The following is a 21886-nucleotide window of genomic DNA, read 5'->3' as shown; positions in this document are numbered from 1 at the left end:
ACACGCTCACAGTGGGTGCTCTAACACTTAGACCCCTTTTTGAGTGCTGGAAAAATATTTTGATAAAAGGGCCGTGCTGTTAGGTTTTTATTGCTGTTGTTTTGATTAGTCATACTTAGGATGGCTATCTTATGGGAATAGTTGCCTCCCAGCTATGTTCAAACTGGGAGGGACACAGCAGTCAGTGATGTCATTAGAGTGGGCTGTTGGGATATGAGCAGCATTCTTATTTCCAGTGGTTTGACTTTCTCATGCTAATCATGCAAAATAGATTTAATGTCAGTGCACTCAGAAAAGGACTGATGTGTTATTTATTTATTTATTGATCTTCTAGCTTCACCATGTTTTTGGTATGGCGCACAGTATTTTAGGATTATCCCGGTGTAAACTGGTGCATGATGCATGTAAAAGCAGAGGGATAATTCGGCTGACATATCTGCTTATTTTGCACAGCATGTGCATGATAAATGCATGAAATAGATGTCGAATCTAAAACCCCGCCATGAACTGAGTGTATTGTTCGCCTGAATATTGCAAACACGGGACCATTTAGTGACATTTCCAGCAGAGACAGTGAAAATTCTGTAGACGTGGAAAGAGCACAGAAGAATAAATGTGATGAAGCAGATGGATGCGATACACGCAAGCGTGTCCACCCAGCTAGTGAGACATACGTATACAAACACACACTTGCATGCACACACAGGGTTTACCTTCCAGTCAGGTAGCAGATTACAAAAGCAGTACCTCCTTGGTAACACTGTACATGCACATACTGTAAACAGATACACAGCAAAACATCCTGGTTCCTTCTTCTTCTTTCCACATACACTGAAGTGATTATCATGCATGCAATGTCAGGTTGTGTAAACATAGCCTGGGGCTATAGGGGCCTATTGTGTAAAGATTAAGTGAGTTAGCCTGTAAGTGGTAAGTCGCTGTACGTTACCATCCAAGCCTGTCTTAGGTTTTTGCATTTTCATTTGCACCTAGTTTACTCTCTTGTTGCTTCACCTGAAATTCACAAGCCACAAATGATAAACAATCATAAATAATCAAAGCTATTACAGGTATTTGTATAATCTTCCATGGATGAGATTCTTTGATTTACTGGAGCAAAATCTCACTAATGCGGTTCACAGTCTGCTGGAATGCACTGCGGTGCTGAATTGGATGGATGTAGCAAATATCGTGACAGTGTTGGACAATTCACGCCTGTCACAGTTGTCAGAGACTTGTATCTGAAAATGGGCGATGTGCTTGTCAGACTCGGTTTATACCTCAGGCAGGATTCCCCCCCCCCCCTTTCTCTACAGCACTGACTGATATGTTGGTGTGTGAGTGAAGAGGAGCTTTCAGGAGGAGCTATTCATTGCACCGTGATAATGGACACATCCCCTTCTCTGCGTGTTAAACCTGTGGCATACGAGTCAAGAAGCACTGAGAGAAGAAGGCTGATAAAGATTAAAAAGATAAATCCATTCCTGTCTAAAATATGAATTCATATATGCACTCACCCACACGCGAATACGTAACTGGATTCGTTGAACCTTTAAAAGCTAAAATAACGCATTTGAGCAGATGCGACTCACTGCACAAGCCATGGAAGAACATTATGCACCCTCTCTTTCTCTCTCCCTCTTTCTGCCTCCTCACTGCATTATTGTCAGGTTATTTTTACTTTTTGCATCTGTATCGATCACCGTGCTTCCAGCCTCTGTATACCTGAAGTTAAAATACCCAGGCTCTCGAGAGCTGTGCAGTAACTGCTCCGTCCTGCAATGTTTGACTGTGCTGGGTGTTGCCCACAGGCCCACAATGAATAAACTGAGATGTATGATTGTCTAAACTTCATTAAACACTCACCAGAAAGGAAATGAAAAGTGTGTGTAGTAATCCAATTAAGTGAATCCAGCGCCTTACAGGCTGGGGAGAGAGAATAGAAGAGTCTATATTTAGAACATGGGCTGGAAATGAATTGCCGCATCGCTTTTCTCTGTTCCTCCCTCTGCTTTACATTGGTGGTGTGTACTGTCACTGTCAGTTATTACTGTACTGTCAAATAGTACATTTTTGAGGGGTATTTAAAAAAAAAATGCAAGCAGTTGGAGTACATCAGGTCTCATTCCCTTCCATTTCTCCCTCCTGTCCTTAACTGTCGTTGGCCCCGAGGGTGGCTACCTCAGATGTACCGCATTTTGTCAGTAAGATAACAAGACACAAGACATTGTTATCTCATTTCTTTGAGGCCTTCTCCCACTGCACATTGTCATTGATTCTGGGCCAATCCCAGCCAAACTTTAGATTGCTTTCTATCACTCTGAGTTACTTTGCTGGGACTGAGGCAGAGATTTTAAAATGGGCTTTTTGGAGGCTGCAGAGACCTGCTGTCACTTTTGGGGAGACAAAGTCATCAGTCACTGGCGTCCCGGAGAACAGGAGTATATGTATGTATGTGTGGAAGAGAGAGAGAAATACAGCGTTACTGCTCACCTACAGCATCAATCTTTGCCAGCCTACTGTGCAGTGTGATGCTGATATATTCAGCCTTATTAAAAGCTCTCCCAATTCACTCCCCCCTATAAAGGCCACACAGTTTAACACGGTTTCTTCTTCACACATTTTCTCACGCCGCATTCTTTCTACCTGCTTTGGATCGGTGTATGGTGAATGAAATGATTGATAACTGCTCCTGGCCTTGTATGCAGCTCAGATTATTTTGCATTTTACAGTGCAAATCAGAGCATCATGAAAAGAAAAATACTAGCTATAGTTTGTGCCAAGAAAGCTGTGACCCAGCAGTGTAACAGGATATTGTTGAATGGTGTCTCTTGAAGCAGAAATCTACCAGGTTCTTCGCTGCACTGCTGGTTATATTTTAATGATATTGGCTGCTATGGTTTGCATACACAAATGCATCTTAAATCGATTGTAAATTTTAAGCTTAGCTGGTCTGCAGGGTGCTTTGCAGCACGGTTGCCGTTCATGCACAGACACACTCATGTACCAGCGCCTACAGAGCTGCCATGTAAGGTTCTTGCCTGCCATTAGGATCAACTGGGGCCTCTGTGCCTTGCCTTAAGGACACTTGGATGCATGTGGATGGGTAAGGGGGAGCCAACCTTGCGATTAGTGGACAAGCTGCTCCACAACCTGAGCCACGTCTGCCTCAGAGCAAATAATAAAATAACCAATTTCAAACGCATCAAGTCAACGTGATGACCTGTTATAACTTGTCTGCACTCTCAGTCATACAGAGAAGCCAGCAGCTGCATATCTGACAGCCCAGTCAGGCCAAAAGATCTATGACTATTTAATTAATCTACAGTGCAAAAGCAGATTGGGTGGCAAACACCTACGACAAAAGGGCTGAATTATTATTGTATGTAGTCTCTGCTCATATAAAAGTCATACATTGTGCAAGCATTTCTTTAGTAAGAATTTAGTTGGAGCTTTGCCATCCCAGCTTGAATATAAACTTCCTTGAAGCCTGGCTGACATGTTTTTACTTATATTTTTGAGGTTCTCTGTTTGGCACACGCTGCTGCGGACTTAAAGACTCAACAGCAGTGTTTCCATCTCTCTGTTGGAGAAATTTCATTTAGCCCCTTTTTTTGAATTGCTAAATGATCATTATTTCATAGCTATTTTCCCAGGACATCTTGCTGTTGGTGCGTGTCTGTCAGAGCACACACAGTGACTCAGTCAGTACTGGCAGTCTTGAGATTTTCTTTTTCCCCAGCCTTCCACTTGCTTCATCATCCAATGTATCTTTCACACATTGCTGCTCCTGGATTTCTCATTGTGTTATGCTGCCTCTTATTCACGGTTGATCCCTTTCTCCTGTGTGTAATACAGCAACTCCTCATGTGTTACATGAAATATACCCAAAGAGATGCAGTCCATGACAACTAGCGTCCAAAGGCGCTCTTGTTGTTGTTCATTACAGCATCGCACAGCCAAAAGCACGCCTTCACTTTGGCAGACAACAATGGGCTAACACATTTTAGCTGCATTGGCAGTATTAAAATTATTTAATCAATTATCAATTTTATCCAGGCCAGACAAATAAAATGAATCAACCTTTGTTTGTTTGCTGAGTTAATGATGGACTGCTTTCAGCATTTAAAAAATGATTGAATAATCATATGCCATTTGTATCTTTGCATTAATATTCTGGTGGGTGATAAAACTAAAAAAATGCACTCACAGTATTTAGTGTGTTGGTATTTTCAGTTTTGAACTTTAAATACAGCTCTCAACTGGAAATATACACAGATATGATTTTGATTAATAGACACAGATCAAGGGACAGGGAGATTATCTGTCTATCTATCTATCTATCTATCTATCTATCTATCTATCTATCTATCTATCTATCTATCTATCTATCTATCTATCTATCTATCTATCTATCCATCCATCCATCCATCCATCCATCCATCCATCCATCCATCCATCCATCCATCCATCCATGGCCTGTTGACTGTACAAAAGATGGAATGTTAAGATTTGGGCTCAAGGCAACTATAATTAGCATTTTCTTACTTCTGTTGTCCTTCATGCTACACAGCCTATTGACAAAGGTCCTTCACCGCTCGCTGTTCCATGATCATTTTGTTTTCTTGACATTCAAATGTCATTGTTGATTCAAAAGTGCTGATGGCAAAAAACAAAGAAATTAGGAAATATCATTATAGCTTTGTACGTCACTGTTTGACCTAAACAAAACCTCTCTTTTGCCAGCAGATGTTATCGGGCCCAGGCCTTTTCCTGGATGAACAAAGCCGCCCTCTGCGGCAGCTCGTTATAAACTGTCAGCGCAGCTAAAAACAAACACTTGTAATGAAAGAAAAAGATGTGGAGAATAGAAGGTGTGTTGGGGTCAAGGGTCATATGGCTTCCATTTCTTGGCTGCTTGTTTTTGTTATTTAATGATTAAGCCCTTGTAGGTTTTCATTGCCAAACAGGTGTTTAGTAATCCATAAAAATTATGCTAATTTTCAGTTCTTAGTCACCCCATCAGCCGGGTCTAATTGAGACACCTCCCTTGCGATGCGTATCGTAGACATAGGAGACGGACACATCACACACGTACTGGGAGTTACCTCATAATAGCAGGAAAACATGTTGATGACGGAGTTTGTCTCTGGGGGGGAATTGCTCGTGACGATGATGGGGATTAGGATTGCCATGATGACGGCAGCATTTATGAGGAGGCATAGAAACAGATTAGGAGGATTTAGGCTGAGAGGGAGTCCCCTCACACTCACACACACACATTCTTGCATGCACACATACCTGACTGGATTTGGAAATATTACAGACACAAGCAGTTTTGTTATTTCAACTAATTCCAATCCCAAGACAAAGGAAGGTGAAGTTAGTTGTTGAGATGTATTTCTGGGTTGTTGCTTGTTTGTTTTTTTCTATATTACTATATTTTGCTATATTATAAAGCTGAGCAACAAGTAACATTCAGGTCCACATAAAACCACTAACCTGGACAGTCAAAATGTTACTGCAATGACTTGTTACAGATTTTCGGTTTCAGTTTTATTGGTGCATTGAGTTAGAGATCCTTTACAGGTGCTGCACATCCATTCTCTTTTTATAACCAGTAAACTAAACAGACTAAACAGTCTACATAATGCGCCTTTCTCGGTATTCTCATAAGCACTGGCATTTTATGAATGTATTTGTTGAGTGCTTCCTTTGAGGGAACTCCCACTTGCACAATCCAAACTGTTACACTTCTCATCCATCCGGTAAGACAGACTCTCACTCGCGGGGTGGAGATTAACACTCTCGCAGCAGGAAAGGAATGAACGTGGACACTGAGCGAATTTGTGACAACACTACCTGCACATATTCTCTATTTAACTTGGTACACAGGGCAAGCGCTGAAGCTGTCTGTTAGAGACTTTCTGCCTTTGTGTCTTCTCTAAATAAGTAAAAATCAGCCTAGTTTCTCTGTGCCCTGACAGTATTTACTAAGCCATTAAAGAAGCCTATGTAAGCATTATGCATTTGCATTAGTACCACTACAGACTTGTAATTTTTGACAGTGCAGCTCAGCAGTCTTTACTGTGAGAGGGACAAAGTAAAGGCAGGAACATGTTCAAGAGAAGAGCCTGTTTTTTTAAGTGTAGGCTTTGGAAGTTTTAAGCTTTGAACTGAAGCAAATTTGGGTTTTTGTTAAAAACTTGTTTAAAATAATTGAATATTTTTCAGTTATTTATCCATCCATTCTGCTAGTCTTAGAATTAGGAATAGTTGAACTAATAAAGCTGTTAAATTAGTTCATGCTCCCAGATGTGGTGACTGTTTCCTCCCTGTTAATTTAGTTGTTGTTATTTAGGAGATTTGCAACAGCCTAAATCAGAAACTGTCCAGCAGCATTACTGTTGTGTGTACTAAAAGTGCATGAATAGCTGTTTCAGTATTTCAGGTTTCATTTGCTTTAACTGCATTATCACATAAGCCATTTTCTGCCATGCAAACTGCCAGTTAAACTTCAGTGAGCTGAGTGAGGCTTGCAATCCTGCACAGTGGACAACACCTGGATAGATCCATGCCGCTGTCTCTAAATTTAGACCTTAATATCCAAGTCTTTGGGCCTGGCAACACACTGTTGAGTTGTCCCATTTTGAGCCTGTCCTTAAATGAAAGAAAAAATGAAGAAATCAGTCGACTTTACACATCTTGCTGATCCAAGCCTGCATACTGGGTTGTCTTCAAAGCATGGTTTAGTTAAAGTATTTACTTTGCTAATTTTAAGCTGCAGCATAACTCACAGAAGCTTTTCAAGACAAGGCTTAGTTCCTTTTGTCTTGCTGAATTTGAAGTGGTAGTCCTTATTGTTCGCTATTTGAACTGCAAACACAGTCGTGGTCTGCAGTTCATTAACCCTTCATGTAAGGTTAACAAGATCCCATCAACCATTTCTGGAGATTAGAGCTGTTTGCGTGAAAGGGAAGGCGTACCTAATAAACTGCATATGAGGAGAGACTATAATTAAGCTAGCCGCTCTGACGCTAGTGTTCCCTGGGTATGTTTTGAGGAACAGCTTAACCTGGATAATCTCTTACGGAGGGCATCCTTGGCGTATACTGGCAGGGTATCCCTTACATACGTAAATATGTGGCCTCGGCTCTTACTTACTCTCAACAGCGTGGTGATGTCATCAGGGTTTTAATGAGGGATTATTCTGACATCACCGGGACTGCTGCCAAGTTAAGCCTATTAGCCTCACCATGTGCTTGAGGTGCGCTAGAGCTGGAGTTGTGACCCTCTGTGTGTGTGTGTGTGTGTGTGTGTGATATGTAGGAGCTTATTGAGCAAGCTGTGCAGGACATGGGAATTTGCATTATTCTCCATCTATTCATCTTCCCATTAATGTGTCCTTCAAAAAAAACCTGCCTCAGCTTGCCAGCCAAAACAGTATCTGTGATGTCCATAGCTGAGTCTCTACTGAGTGGTTTTGAATTAACAACATAGCTGGTCAACAGCCGTGACAATGAAAAGCACTTCAAGACCCATATCATAATATTATTACTCAATATGTATTGTCAGTACACACTGGCATACTGCCCAAAGCACACAAAGGCTCATGGAAGTCATACCCAAAACAAATTTCATGTCAGCGCTTTGTTCTATTGTTCTAACGCGCGGCAGCAAGCGTCACTGAGAAAAACCACTTTTGAGATTAATAGTTAGTGCTGTGATCACATTTGGACTGTACAAGCAAAGGCTACTTAAACGGTTTTTTTTTCCAGATTATAAAACCGCTAAATAGCATCAGCCTTAATTGTAAACAGTTGTCTTTGTTGGGGTTGCAGCCAACAGACTAGTGACTAAGTCTGTGCACCACAGCTGTTTCTAACAATGGAATATTAAAACCCCTGATGATATATCAACAACAGCTCCATGCCTGCAAGCCTAACCCCAAAATGTTTGTGGAACTTTTTAATGGAGACAATGTATTATAAATATATGCGATAAATGCTTCTATGTGAAATATATAGAGAGAGGTATTTCTTTCAATCTTGATCCTTCCTTAATCTGCAATGTGTGGGAGCACATATAAAAAGAAAATTAAAAGTTCTGCCTGTGAAAGAAGAAATAAAAGGTAGATATCATCCACATGTTTTATTTTACAGAGGTGGAACATGTAACTAACCCACAGCAATGAGTAACCTGTGTCCTGAACATATTAGACTGCCCCATTTTTCTTAAACTGTAATACACGCACAATATCAGCCAGTCCTACTTTAAACCCCTTTATATTTAGATTAGACACTTCTTTGTTTCATTACACCTAACAAGAAGATCCTTTGTCTTAAATGGAGACTACAGGTAAACTGACACTTCATTTAGAACTACCATCTTAAAGCAAGTGGCAGTTCATCCAAGTGTTACTACCCTAACCTTTAGGGACAATATACGTTACCCATAAGATCAGCTTCCAAATTATTATCGTGTGCATTAGACATTGTTCATTGCACGTTGTCCTTTGTGTATTTGCAAAAGTCAAAACATGTCTTGCAAAACTGCAACATTGCGAAACACGATATGATGGTAATGTTGCGATGGTGGTGTCAAAACCTGTATACCACCCACCCCTGCCTGAAGGAAGAGTAGTATTTGTTGTACTTGCAGGTGTTAAATGTATAAACGTGTCTGTTTCAGATATAGTTTGGACGCTGAGACACAATTAGTCAGTCTACATGAAAGCATAAGAAAAGACCTTCTGATATCACCCTCCATCATGACGATGTTGACCATGTAAAGCATTTAAAATTTTGCTATTTTATAAACTAAACCGTGAACAAAGAAATGAAATTGGCAGATTCAGGAGGAAGGAGTGTTAGTGGTTACTTGAAGCCATTTATGATCCTGTTCGCCAACTTTCTGATGTGACTCTGAGAGCTGTGCTGACACAAGTGCTTTTATGCCTCTGAGACAAAATCCTTCATGCTGGTGTCAATACACGGTTCTCACATTCATAATGTCCGGCTTCGCTTCAGCTTTAACACATCACGACATCTCTCTCTCGCCACTTGCGCTCTCAGTACTGCATGCAGCAGAATGCATCTGCACTTACAGAGAGCATATTGCACAGCATAACTAAGAGCTTTTGTTGGTCTTATCTTAAGCAGTCACGCTTCTCCAGCCTTTTATTTCTCCCTCCGGTCTGCGCTGCATGTGCTTTCTATTCTCCTCTGTACTCTGGTGAGTTTCTGACCTAAACAATAGGTGAGAAAGCTTAAATCCTCCCCAGCCTGTGACTCAGCTGGACATATAAATAGATCACAGGTAACTCATGCATGGCGGCTGTCACACATTAGGTGGCTGCTGTTTAGAATGAAATTCTTGGCAATAGATGTCCTTTCCCTGAGTGGACCATTGACCCTGTCAATTCTCCTTTTCTCATTACACAGTCTGCCACCATGTCCTTAGCAACTGATACCTGATTGGCTGCGAGGACCTACCTGTCCCTTTTGAATTCTGCCAGGTCACCATGGCAACCACATTATAAACATGAATCTAGCAGGGGGACTGTGAAGGCAGGCGGGAAGAGCGAGTCGAGCTGAGGCGAAGGAATTGCTCCTTGACACACATGACAGCTGCCTTTAATGCGGCGTGACTGGCAGAGAGCTGCAAATACAGTACCGCCTGAAGCTCAATTACCAATCAGTTGTTGTCTCTTAATCACATTACCTTTGCTGATTTATCTACTTGAAAACAAATATCCAATCACTCTAATCATATTCAGTCTTCTTGCAACGGTAGGTGCAGTTGCCATGGCCCTGAGCTGCTTCAGTAGCATTAATTCATAGTTACGACTCTCTTTTTCTTCTTATATCACACTACTGCCGTTCAGTTAGCTCAAATGGAGACGCTTTCTTCATTAGCTTCTCCTCTCATTCCCTGTCCTCGTATATAGAAAAAGCTTGGCAACAGTGGGCCAACTAATAAAGCCCTTTCCCTTTCTTATGCCTATTCCTCACAGCCCATCTTAATAATTGTCTTCTGAGCGCTTTAATAAGATTATCTTACTAATCTGCTGCCCTATAATCATTAAATCATTGAAGAAGCCATGAGTCACAGAGCAGTGAGAAGAGTATCTTTGCTGTTGCCCAAACTCTAGCGATACTCACTAAAAAGGCAGAGCTGTGAAGAAATAGTAGTTGCACAAGATAACAAAATATTACAAAAACTGCAAGGTGCTGCATACTAGTCAGTGCTTTTTTGCTTTCTGGATCTCATCGGAATATTAAAAGAGCAGCCAATTAAGTGTAAATCAGTCCAGGCAATGAGAACATTTTTTATAATGGTACTACTCAGTTTTGAGAACCTTGAGTTTTTTTTCCACATTATTTGAAACTTTTGCCTTGTTTAACATGAGAATACACCTTTTCAGCGGTATTTATGACATGAAATGAAAGAAATGAATAATATTTTTAGTGACTTGATGTCATACAGTATGTCCTGCGGATTGCTTAATGCTTCTGTTTCTGTCTTCTCTCTGCCTCCTTCACTCTCCCACTCCCAGGGTGCATTGTCCCTGCCAGTCATGAGAGGACGCAGTAAATCGAAGCCCTCCTTGTCTCTCTGGCACACAGCCAGTTTGTTAGCCGTGTACTGTATTCACCTTTGTACTAACCTGCTACTACTACCTAACCTAACCTACTACTCTGCAACCCTGTCACCTGACCTCGTCATTGATTACACTATTCAGCTTTTCCCTCCACTGTTTTCTTTTCACTTTTCTTCTTCTGTGGCTCTGCAGTATTTTTTTTTTTCCACCCTCTTTCCAGAGTTTAGTCACAGCACAGTCATGGTGATGAAATCCCTTTAAGTATGATTTACAGTGTACTGTTAAAAATAGTTTGTATAACACACACCTTTGGTTTGAAAAGGTGTTGCAGCTTGCATGTAGCGCTCAGATACGGTAGTTCCAGTTTTATAGCTCTGATCCTCAGGGACACTGAGTGACGACAGTCAAACCGTCACCTGGCGCTCTGTCACAGCATGTCGCTGGCACTGATGGTGTGTGGCTGACTAGGCAGCTAAGTAAACATACGCTTGTGTTACAGGTTGTGTTTGTGAGAATACACAAGAGATGTAGAGGTCTGTATCACGTTGGTGTAATGACCTGTGTGTTTTATGTCTGTATATGTTGTGGCGTGTGTATTTATAATACTTGCAGTCAGACAGCGTTGTGTAGGTGTGTGCATGTCTGTGTAGGTGTGCTCATATGGTGCCGGCTCAGTACGAATGAAGGAGCCTGTTTTGTCTGTCATTGCGTCTGTGACTTTGACAGCCTCCTTGTCCACCCAGGAGCCGTTGTCACATGCTGGCTGCTTTTGTCAGAGCAGAGCTGAAGCCTCAACCCCACAGAGGTTTACCGCTCTGTGGGTTTGGGCTGCTTTGTGTTTGCCTTCTTTACCCACCTGTGCATATATTTTCCCTGCAGAGCAGACTGCCCCCTGCTGGCAGCTAAGAAACAAAACACTCCAGTGATTTAGAGCAGCGGTCCCCAACCCCCGGGCCTCGGACCGGTACCGGTCCATGAGTCGTTTGGTACCGGGCCGCGAGAGTTGAGGCTCAGGTGTGAAATGTATGGTTTTCAGGGTTTTTATCGGTTTTCAGCGTTATTTTGTTATCGTTTTGATCGTTAACTCGGTTTTCCTTGGTCTTTTCACGTGTGTTATGAATAAATCTTCTTTTTTTCAGTACCGGTACTAGTTTTATTTTGTTGTATTTATCCGCGACACCTTAAAGGCCGGTCCGTGAAAATATTGTCGGTCATAAACCGGTCCGTGGTGCAAAAAAGGTTGGGGACTGCTGATTTAGAGCTCTTTGTCTTTATAGCAGTGAAGTATCTGAAAATGATATAACATAATAAATGATAGTTGTGTCTTTTAAAGGCCATAAATCTCCTTGCTTAGTGGATCCCATTCCACTCGCAACTCTAATTATGACACCTTATCTTGCAAAACCCACCCATAGGCTTCATTTGAAATAAAATTAAAATAAAAATAATAAACATGTCTTTCCATAATTCGTTTACAAGTGTTCTGGCTCAAACTTAAGTTACTACTGTTCATTTTGTAATATAGTGAAAGGCATGTTTTGTGCTGCTCTGCTGCCATCAACAGGTAAAATATAGGAACTACCAGGATGAAACATCGCTCCTATATGGAATGAGGTACTTTACTTCTTTTGTTGCTGTTATTTTTCAGGTCGTCATATTATGTGTAAATGTGCATTGCACAGTCATAGTTTTGCCCCCCCCCCCCCCCAAAAAAAAAAAAAAAAGAATTTAAAAGACACTGTCTGGTTTAACATATATTAAAGTATATTATAGCAACGTTATAAACAACCTTCCTCCTGTTTTGTGTAATGTTTACTTGGAGTACTTGGAAAGTATTATTTTACACATTGTACCATCAGTGTAAGCTAATTTCATCATTTGCATGATGGCCCATAATAAGTGGCTTAAGAACTCTTAAAAAACTGAGAGAGAATTTAACATTAAAACACTCCTTAGAAGCTTGTTATTTTATTGCTCCTCTATTTCCAAAATAGATTGGTTTAAATGCATGCAAGCCAGCGTGCAATCATCCCACCCAGTTTCTTGCACATTTTTTTAAAATCTTCTAGTAGTTTGCATGCAGAAGAAATCAGCATGGAAGAAACAAATTCAAGCATTGCTTTGCTCAGTTTCATTTTCTGAAAGAAAAGCTTCATTAGCTCCCTCTTCCTCACATGCATCTCCCCTTCCTCAGTCTCCATATTTCTCCATGCTTTCCTCTTTTTTAGTCAAACCCATACTGAGCCCTCTGCTCGCCTCTCCTCCCCTCTTCACCTGCCTATCTCTCCTCACACACTCCTCCCTCCTTCCTTTCGAGATAGCTCTATTAGGCATGCCGCTCTGTCACTTCTCCCTGTTTCTCTCTCCACATCTGTCTTTGACGTGAGTCCATGTTCATCATTGGTTAAGAACCGCGTCAAAATGAGTTTGCCAGTGAATTATCTGTCTTTGGAAAAGATAGCCCGGTACCGGCACGCCTGCTCCACCGGGTCACCCTGTGCTACAAACAAGCCCATCGACATCAAACCTCGTGGCAGGAGAGGGTATGGCTCATCTTAGAAACTGAAACTATGTCGCAGAGGGTATGCCAGAGAAGGGACCTAATTTTTTTTCATCTGCATGTTTCGAGTTGTTGGATATTCAATGTATTCTGCTTTTTTTCTCTCTTTTACTTTTTCTTTGTCTTGTGTGTCGAAATTATGGAGTAAATAAGAACATAAGTGGTAAGAGAACTCAGAAGGGAAATTTAGTGAATCTCAAGGGTAGTTATGCGTCAGAGTAATTTCTCTTTATTGCTTTGTGTGTATATTGAGACTATGTTATATGCATGCGTTTTAATTTGTGTTTGTACTACTTCTATAAATGTACACAAAGTCTGTGTGTTCTCTGTTATCAGAGCATTAACTGATAAATAGTTTCACCTGGACAACACAGACCTGGAGCAGTGTTCACACCCAAGTGTTGTGTAAATGGTCGTTGCTTGGTGGCTGCTTGTGTTGTTTAGTTTAGTTCTGCTTTTTTTGTCTTGGCTCTGCTAAACCTTTAGTGCTGGACTGAATAGTGTGTGTGTGCATTTTTGAGTGTCATTGCATCTCCATGAGGAAAAATGTCTTCTTTTACAAAACATGGTTGCGAGCAAGGTAAATGAAAAATATGCAGGTCCAATCAAGTCATTATGGAAAGCTTCAAGTCCTTCTGCAGGACAGGTCCCTTCACTAACTAGACCTGAGCGTAAGCCAATCATCGGAGCACTCTGTCCATTAAGGCTCACACAGAACTGTTAAGACCTTGTTAGGTCAATTTTCCAACTGCATTTCTCTGACAAACATGTACCCCTGAAACTAAGTGTGCTCATCAGCCTGTGCGTGCGTGTCTGTGTGTGTGTGTGTCTGTGTGTGTCTGTGTGTGTGTGTGTGTGCCTCTGTAGCATTTAAATATGAAGCAACAGTAATGGCTGGTGGCGACTGTAAACATATAGATATGGATGGAGCCCTGTCAATACTGTGACCTGCCATCTGTGCTTCACTCCCTTAGTTAAGTGCTATATATATCAGCGTTGGCTCGGGCACCATATACTGAACATCGTCCACGAGAGAGGCTCTTTAAAAAAAAAGAGAGGGCGAGAGAAGAAGAAATCAATAATGCTGTCAATTAATGAGGTTGCTTCATCCATGTTACTGGTTTCATAAGAGGAATATACACATTTCAACACTAGGTGGCAGTAGTGTTTCTCTGAGTTGCACTGAATTGCAGAGTCTGCTATGCAGTTGTTTTAAAGCCAGTAATTTAATGTGCTTATTAGAGAGTAGTTAAAGTATATACAGTATATTCTGAAAATGTACGTATACATGTTATAGTAATTGGTTATGCATGTGTTATACATAGCTTACTATAAACAATATATAACTAAACATAACAAGGCATAAAACAAGTGCTAATAGCAAATAAAATGTAAAAATCCCCCCAAGAGTACAGCAAGTAAGACCCTCACTTCACACATGTGTAAACCACCCACCCCCTCCTCAAACGATCACACCCAACTCTCTTCTTAAGCAGGATAATTTTGTTCTTGATCTTTGTGTCTTGCACCTCTGTGCCCCGGGGATAACGGCTTAGTATAGACTAAATACTCACTATGTGTAAATGTGTGTTTGTGTGAATAGATGCGTTTGCTTGTGGGTTACATTTTTATTCACAAGATACAGTAGGGAGGGGAGCCGTATATTGGTTATGCTCAGAGGGATTTGGGACTCGTGCGGTTTTAACGTAGAAGAGAAGCTGCCAGTTTTCTGAGGAATGTCTTTTGTTGTTCTTTCTCTGACCACATGGAATGTGCAGACCGTGGTAATAGGATTAGTTTCACCACTTTGGCCATGTTATAAAGTACATCATTCTGCCATGCTACACTGAAAGCTTTAGATGTGCCTATTACAATTACTTTGAATCACATGACTGCATTTTTTAACTGTATAAAAAACTACCAACCCATCTAAGGCACTGCTTATAGAGGCAGAGGCACTGAGATATCCATCAGGGTGAAAGCTCTCAAAGTGTTCATTTTTGGTCTCCCATGAAATCTTAAGTGGATAGTATGTAAACCTAAACACAGGGCCTCAGCATGAGATTTAAGACAAGCAGGCTAGTGCTTTGTAACTGTGCACATATACGTTTTTAGTGGGGATTAATTTGTTACATGTATACATGTACGGTTAGTGGACCATGTCAATACTGTGACACTTTCACTTTCCTCAGGTCCTCATGGTTCTTCCTTCCTGTGCATTGGAAGCAGATCCTTTTATATAAACTCTGTCTTGTATTGAATTGTATATGTAAATCCTTTTTCTGATGCTTTTTATCTCTTGCTCTATTTCCACTTTTTCACAAAAGACGAGGATAACTCAACTGATGTCACTCGCACTGTGGGTGACAAAGAAAATCTTCTCGGCGCTTTCAAAATAAAAGTGCTCAAATAATGTTTATTGTTATATGGATTGTTTTTTTCCCTGTTTTTGCACTTGGTTGGAGATTTTTATTTCTTAGGGCACAATTGTTGTTTTTTTCCTTTGATCCCATATTTAAAGCATTTTTTAAGCAAATAAGCAAGCTGTGATTAAATATTTTTTAATCAGACTCTCAATAAATGCACCATACTTGCATCTGAATATTCCCTGTGTTGTCTGCTTGGAAGGTGCCATATTTCTTTTGGGATCACATGCTGCAGATGCTGAATGACTGGTGTGACAGACAGCTGTCTGTTTGGGCCTGGTAGAGCCAGTTGAGCTTCTTATATATGTATCTTGAGTGTGAGTGCTGAAATGAGATCACTTAATGTTAAAATATTTAAGATAATAGTGGAAAGAAATGTATTTTCCTGAATACAACAAGGCAGTCAGACTTTATCTTGTTGCCATTTTTAGAAGTTTAGAGGTGAATAAGTTCATTTTTATATATATATACCCAAATTTCCCCTTGTGGAACAGTTAAAGGATTATTCTATTCTATTCATATCTTAGCAGTTTATTCCCTCAGTGTTTACTCTCAATTTGAGTGATGAGTCTTCACAGAAGACACCTGTGTAGTGTGGTTGTACCTTTCTGTATCAGACTGTCTTGACCAGTGGCATTCATAGCTGCTGGTTTCAGGTTACTGTGATAGCAGAGTGATTGACACTTGAGACTATTGTTTGAATTGCCTGGGGATACAAGCCCCGCCCTTTAAAGAATTACTACTACCAAAACAACTCCTCCCACCCAGGACATAGCCCATAGCTGCTGCTCAGGGAAGAAGACAGAGTGGGGAGTCATGTAACTCTTTGACAGGGACACATATAAAAGACAGAGCAAGGGAGACAGAGGTAAGGGGCGGGAGGGGGGGAGGAACAGGAGGAGATCTTATTTCAATCAGTCGGGGAGGGGGGAAAGAGTGAAAAAGAGTAACAGAGCAAGTGCATGGCTGGATTAGGAAAGTGGAAGACCACATGCTGATCTGGCAAGAAAGATAAGAGCAATTGAGTGAGAGGGAGAGGGAGAGCAGGGTAACAAGCCGCCTACTTTCAAATGATCTGAGCTTGACGAGGAGCAGCAGCGTGGTATTGTGCTGGGACGGAGGTTTTGCTGTTGAACAGCTCGGCAGACCTAACCACTCTACCGGACTGTGGGAAGTGAGCTCTCTCTGGATCTCTTCAGACCAGAGAGGACTTTAGGAGCACAGCGGAGGCTGGCCAGTGGGCTCCAGGTGGCCCAGAGGGCGGGTGTGTGTTTGGTTCTATGTGCATGTGGACTGCGCATATGTTTTGTGTTTGAATGTGGAAAGAAGAGCGAGACCATGAGTATCATTCTTAAGCCACGGTCACGCTCCACCAGCTCATTGAAGAACACAGAGGGAATATGGTAAATAGACCAGAAACTTTTTCCCTTTTGGCTGCGTTTCCATGTTAATCCTGCTGCATGTGTTTGTGTGTTTTTTGTGGTTTGTGTGTGTAGGTGTGTGTATTGCTCTATTGTTCTCCATCTGCCTGTTTGTTTCTGTCGCAAATATTTTTTGCTCTTCCTTGCTGGCACAGTCAAAAATCCTTCCTTTCATTGTTTTTGTCAGTGATGCTTTACTGTGTGGTGTGTAGCATCATTCTTCTCCAATCAAAACTTCTCCCACATGCCAGTTATGTGTTTCAGGGACTGTTTTCTGTGGCTTCCTCTGAGATCATGAACCTTACTATTTGTTAGACTGCATCAGACTACTTCATTGACATGAGTCTGGCTCGAAGTGATCCCAGAGTCTTACCCTGAGTATGCTCTTCCCAACTCTCATCTATTCAGCCGAGGAGATTATTTAAAACACAAGACAGCAAAGGCATCATTCATCAAGGAGCGTGTCATGTTGCACCATGCGCTCTCGTGTATGCACATGGCTCCCATTAAATTCAGGATGCAGAATGCAGTGCCAGAAGCGCAACTTGTCCTGGCGTCCCCGGCTTGTCTCCTTCCCCCTCCTGCCTGAGCTTGTCCTTGCCTGTTAGCATTCATGTCTGTATAAGAAACTGCCCTGTGGCTTGAGCTTTGGCAGTTAAAATTCACTTTTTTCACATGGATAATGGATCAGAACAACCTTAGGCAAGTGTATAATGTGCTGAAGTGTCAGAGGTGATGGCAGTGCTTGTGTGGCCCAGCAGCACGTGTTTTAAACCTGACCGACCTTGCGTCAGTCTTCTCACACTGGTATATTTTAAACAGCTCTACAACCTCCCCAACAGAAAAACAAGGCTCAAATGAAGTGAAGACATGCAGCAGTAATTAGGTCTTCCACTGCACTAGTTTCTCCAAATAGTCCTCTTAACATTCATTACTGTACCTGATACGGTTTGAGAGGGTGTAAAACTCACAGTGTGGCCGTGCATAAAACTGACACTGGTGCTAGTGGTGACTGCAGCATGTAGCTTTCTCTCAATAAAGCCGAGAATCTGGCAGTGCTAGGTTTGTATGAGCCATCTTTTTGAACAACTACCAAAAGCAGCACTCAGCTGGACGAAGCATGCCGCCTCCTCAGTCTGTCCTGCCCTCCTCTCTTCTGTTATTTACTGTTATATGAAGGGTTCTTTCACTAATTCACAGCACTGCTTCTCTTTCATGGTTCTTATTGCTACACTTAGAAGGCAAACATAGATTTGTGACTAATAATGGCGCTTTAAATATCTGAATCGTTAGCGTTATTTCAAGTTATGGGTGACTGTAGGCTTTTTTGTAGCTATATGGTTATGGCGACAGAGCGTGTGTCTGTATGCTCAATTGAATGCTCATGTGATTGCGTGTTTGAGTCTGTATAACACTGTTCCGCGGCCTGGATGTGCGATCTGTCCCCTGACCTGAACAAACTCAAACAGACCCCTCTCCACCCAACCTTGCAAATGTAGGCTTGTGTACATGAACTTTTGGTATCCATCAGAGTGTTAGCTCAGTAAACATGGCTTGAGTTTTGGAGGTGATGGATAAGGAAATGGGAAGGATCGGATGTTTGTGATATCTGGTTAACTTCATACCCGAAGAAGCGCTTTTTCCCCTTTTCCACCCACTTTGTAATCATCAGTAATATCTGGTGTGATCAGATAAAGAATGAAAGAGCAGGAAATGTGTGATTTTAAACTTGAGCGTTTGCATCTGGCTTTTGTCAGTCCCCGTTGAGCATTTCAGGCAGGCAGTAAATGCCAAAGGTTACGTGTCTGGCCTGTCATAGGGCCTGAAAATGTGCAAGTTATCAAACATTTTTCCCAGGTTTGACCTTTAGCAAGCCAGTCCTAAGATGATGCATTAGACTGAAAATAGGTCTATATTTAAGTGGAGCTCAATGTATGTAGGAGCAGAGCTGTGTTGCTTTGCTTTGAAATATGTGAACCGAGATGACGCAGCATTGCCATGGTGACCTCCGTCTTTGTCAGTCTTTCATGATTGACTGACTTTTCTGAATGGTGCAGAGAGTGTGCGCTAAGGTAGTGTCACAGCTTACAGTGAAGGATTGGCATTATTGTATTTGACAGGGCAAGAAAAACCAGATGGAAGAAGTGGGAAAACAAGAGACTGCAAGAAGCTGGGAATTAAATTCAAACAAACATAAAGCTTTACTGAAAACAAGGACATTACAATTTGCTTTCTTCTATGTTAGAGTTACACTTAAATAAACTCCTATATAAAATGTTACCATCACTAAAATTCACTAGTCAGTGACACAGTGAATTTCAGTGATGATTTTAAACGCCAAAGACAGATTTTTGATGCATTTGCCAACGGATGAGTGCTAATTTCATGTAATGTGTGTGCATTTGCAAAGCTGCTTGTGCCAATGAATGTGTGACGATGAAGGGCTGTGCATGAGTACGGGGCAGATAGATGACGAGTGTCTTGGTTATCAGCGAGTAGTCTGACACTTATCAGCCTGACCTAATGCATTTAGGGTATTGGCCTCCTCATAGTCTGTTTTTTCAGTTACTCATGTTGTTGTTGTTGTTGTTGTTGTTGTTAATTTAATCTGAAAGCAGCCTTTTCTGTCATTTTTAATAAAATATGACAGGGAAAGTGCTGAGCATTACCATGGTACAGTATTTTGGCCAGGTCTCTTAGTATAAAAGCGGAACAGCAGACATGAGGGAGCCATTCTCCCATTATTAGGTTCACCATTGTGCTTATAAGCCTGTGCAGAGAAGAAGGTTGAGCCCCAGATGCTCGCACAGCTAAATTTCTTTCCTTTAGAGTCAGAGTCGTTTCACTGAATTTCCTTTTTCTAGACTCATCACAACTTAATCTTAGAGGTATCATAACACCGTGACACAATAAATGAGTGCTCACCGGTCAGAAATGTGCTACTGTGAGGAGTATGTTCTTTAAAAATGTTAGCGAGTTGCTACAGCAACAGTAGCTAGTTATAAGCTAACATTATACCAGCTAACATTAGGTTCAAGTGTCCAAAAAAATCACACTTTCCTTCTGATAAAGAATTTAATTATATTCTCACATCATGTTTCTTTGCTAATTACCCAAGACTGAAAACTTCTATGTTCATATGTTGATTTTTATGCTTGAACACTTTGACGGTGTCATCTTTGCCTCAAGATGGGACTTCACTAATAAGCGGGTGACGTGTCTGTGGTTACGTCCAACTTTTGTAGACAGTTTTTAAATATTATTTTATGATAGTTAGTTTCAGTTTACTAAAACATACAATATCAGTACTAGAGCTGGGCGATATGAGATTTTTTCATATCACGATATGTTTTTTTCATTTCAGGCGATAACGATATCTATCACGATATAAGCCAAATAACTATATTTGTAAGATTTAAATGTGCTGTTGCTCACAAGTAAAATGTGAAATAATCAGCAGCTTGTTTTTATTTAAATATTTATTTCCCATAATAAGTTCAACAGGGTAGATGTACTTAAGGAACATGAGACTTTTTCAGATAAATAAAGGCAAATATTGCAAACTACACAAAAGGCAGCCGCTAAAGCGTTTAAGTTTCAAAACAGAACAAACGAAACAGACTAAATTGTCAATTCCACTTAGAAACAAAATATTAATTCTAAAAATAAATCTTAGTTTGTGTTACAGAAGAACAGACAAAACTGACTAACTTTTGTCAATATCAAATAAACTGAGAACTAAAAGGAAATTCTCAATCTCTCCTTGTTGTATAGCTTAGCTTTTCAAACAGTTTTAACAGTTACTTTAGTCTGACAAAAGCCGAATGACGAATTAGCGCTTCCAGTCAGAGACTGAGGCTACGTCCACACGTACACGGGTATTTTTGAAAACGGAGATTTTCCGTTTTCGTTTTAAAAAATAATCCCGTCCACACATAAAGGCAGAAATGAAGGAAAACGCTGCTATGAACATGCCAAAGCAGCAGGTGGCGCTAGATTCCTAACCGTGCAGAAATGTTGGCCAATCAGAAGTCTAGAAGCCTCGGTGGGAAAAAGTAAACAAAGCTGGGGCATAGAAGCAGAACCGAGTCGTATGTGTGGAGGGACAGTAACTGTGTGTATATGTAAGCATTTAAACACTGCAGAGAGTAGAATTAACAGTAACAGTATTGTAGAAATTCATTTCACCGAAACAATAACGTGGCGCACAGTGTGACGCATGCACCAGTTTATTGTATTTCCAGACTTGCTTTCGGCACAATTTACAGTGCACACTACTCTGTTTTTTGTCAGACTTGAAATAGCCGAAATACCTTCACACTACGGAACTTCTATGGCTCTTCCGTTCGACAATCTCTCCGGCATTGGAACCATCATCTGTTTTCTCTTCGGTCACGCTCGGTTGATTTTTCTAGTCGGCACACTCATTTCCTCCATTACGCGCTGGCTCCATTACCCGCTGGCTGCTTCCCAAACAAACACACGTGCGGCTTGGCACTTGTGCTGTACGTAACAAGTCACGCGACGTGACGCTGCGGCTGTGATTGGTTCGGCTCTGCGCTACTTAATTTAGATTGGCTGACCTTTTTTTTTTTTTTTTTTTTTTTTAAGAGGACGAGAGCGGCGAGGTCTATCGCGATAGCTTAATTTCTCTATCAGTAAAAGTTATATCGCGATACATATCGTTATCGTTCTATCGCCCAGCTCTAACAGTACCAAAACAGCTCTTTTTGTACTTCAGAATGAAGAATTTAGACATAATTTTAAAACCTCAAAAAAATTGTTGCTTTTATTTTAAGTATGCAAAATAGTCAAGTCACTCTGTACTGTACTGTACTGTACTGTATTTGCATTACATCCAGTGTTACCTTTAACA

At 41.0% G+C, this 21886-nt stretch overlaps 1 protein-coding gene across 7 annotated transcripts in view; it reads left to right on the top strand.

The window, feature by feature from the left end:
* pde4d (phosphodiesterase 4D, cAMP-specific) overlaps positions 1–21886 on the top strand; it is a 211950-nt gene that overhangs the window by 157650 nt on the left and 32414 nt on the right. The window contains exon 1 of one of the 7 annotated variants that reach the window (XM_085425794.1): positions 16519–16992. The exons of the other annotated variants lie outside the window; for them this stretch is intronic. Within the exon in view, the coding sequence (XP_085281920.1) occupies positions 16928–16992 (65 nt within the window). The 5' untranslated portion in view covers positions 16519–16927. Of the gene's footprint in view, positions 1–16518; positions 16993–21886 lie in introns of those variants that run through there. 7 annotated transcript variants of the gene reach the window in all.

The sequence above is a fragment of the Rhamphochromis longiceps genome, linkage group LG12 (assembly GCF_057381845.1).
Source record: "Rhamphochromis longiceps isolate RC_006_pf linkage group LG12, R_longiceps_female_GT1.1, whole genome shotgun sequence".
Lineage (NCBI taxonomy): Eukaryota > Metazoa > Chordata > Actinopteri > Cichliformes > Cichlidae > Rhamphochromis > Rhamphochromis longiceps.
Note: the sequence above shows the minus strand (reverse complement) of the source record. Positions and strands in the feature narration are given on the sequence as shown.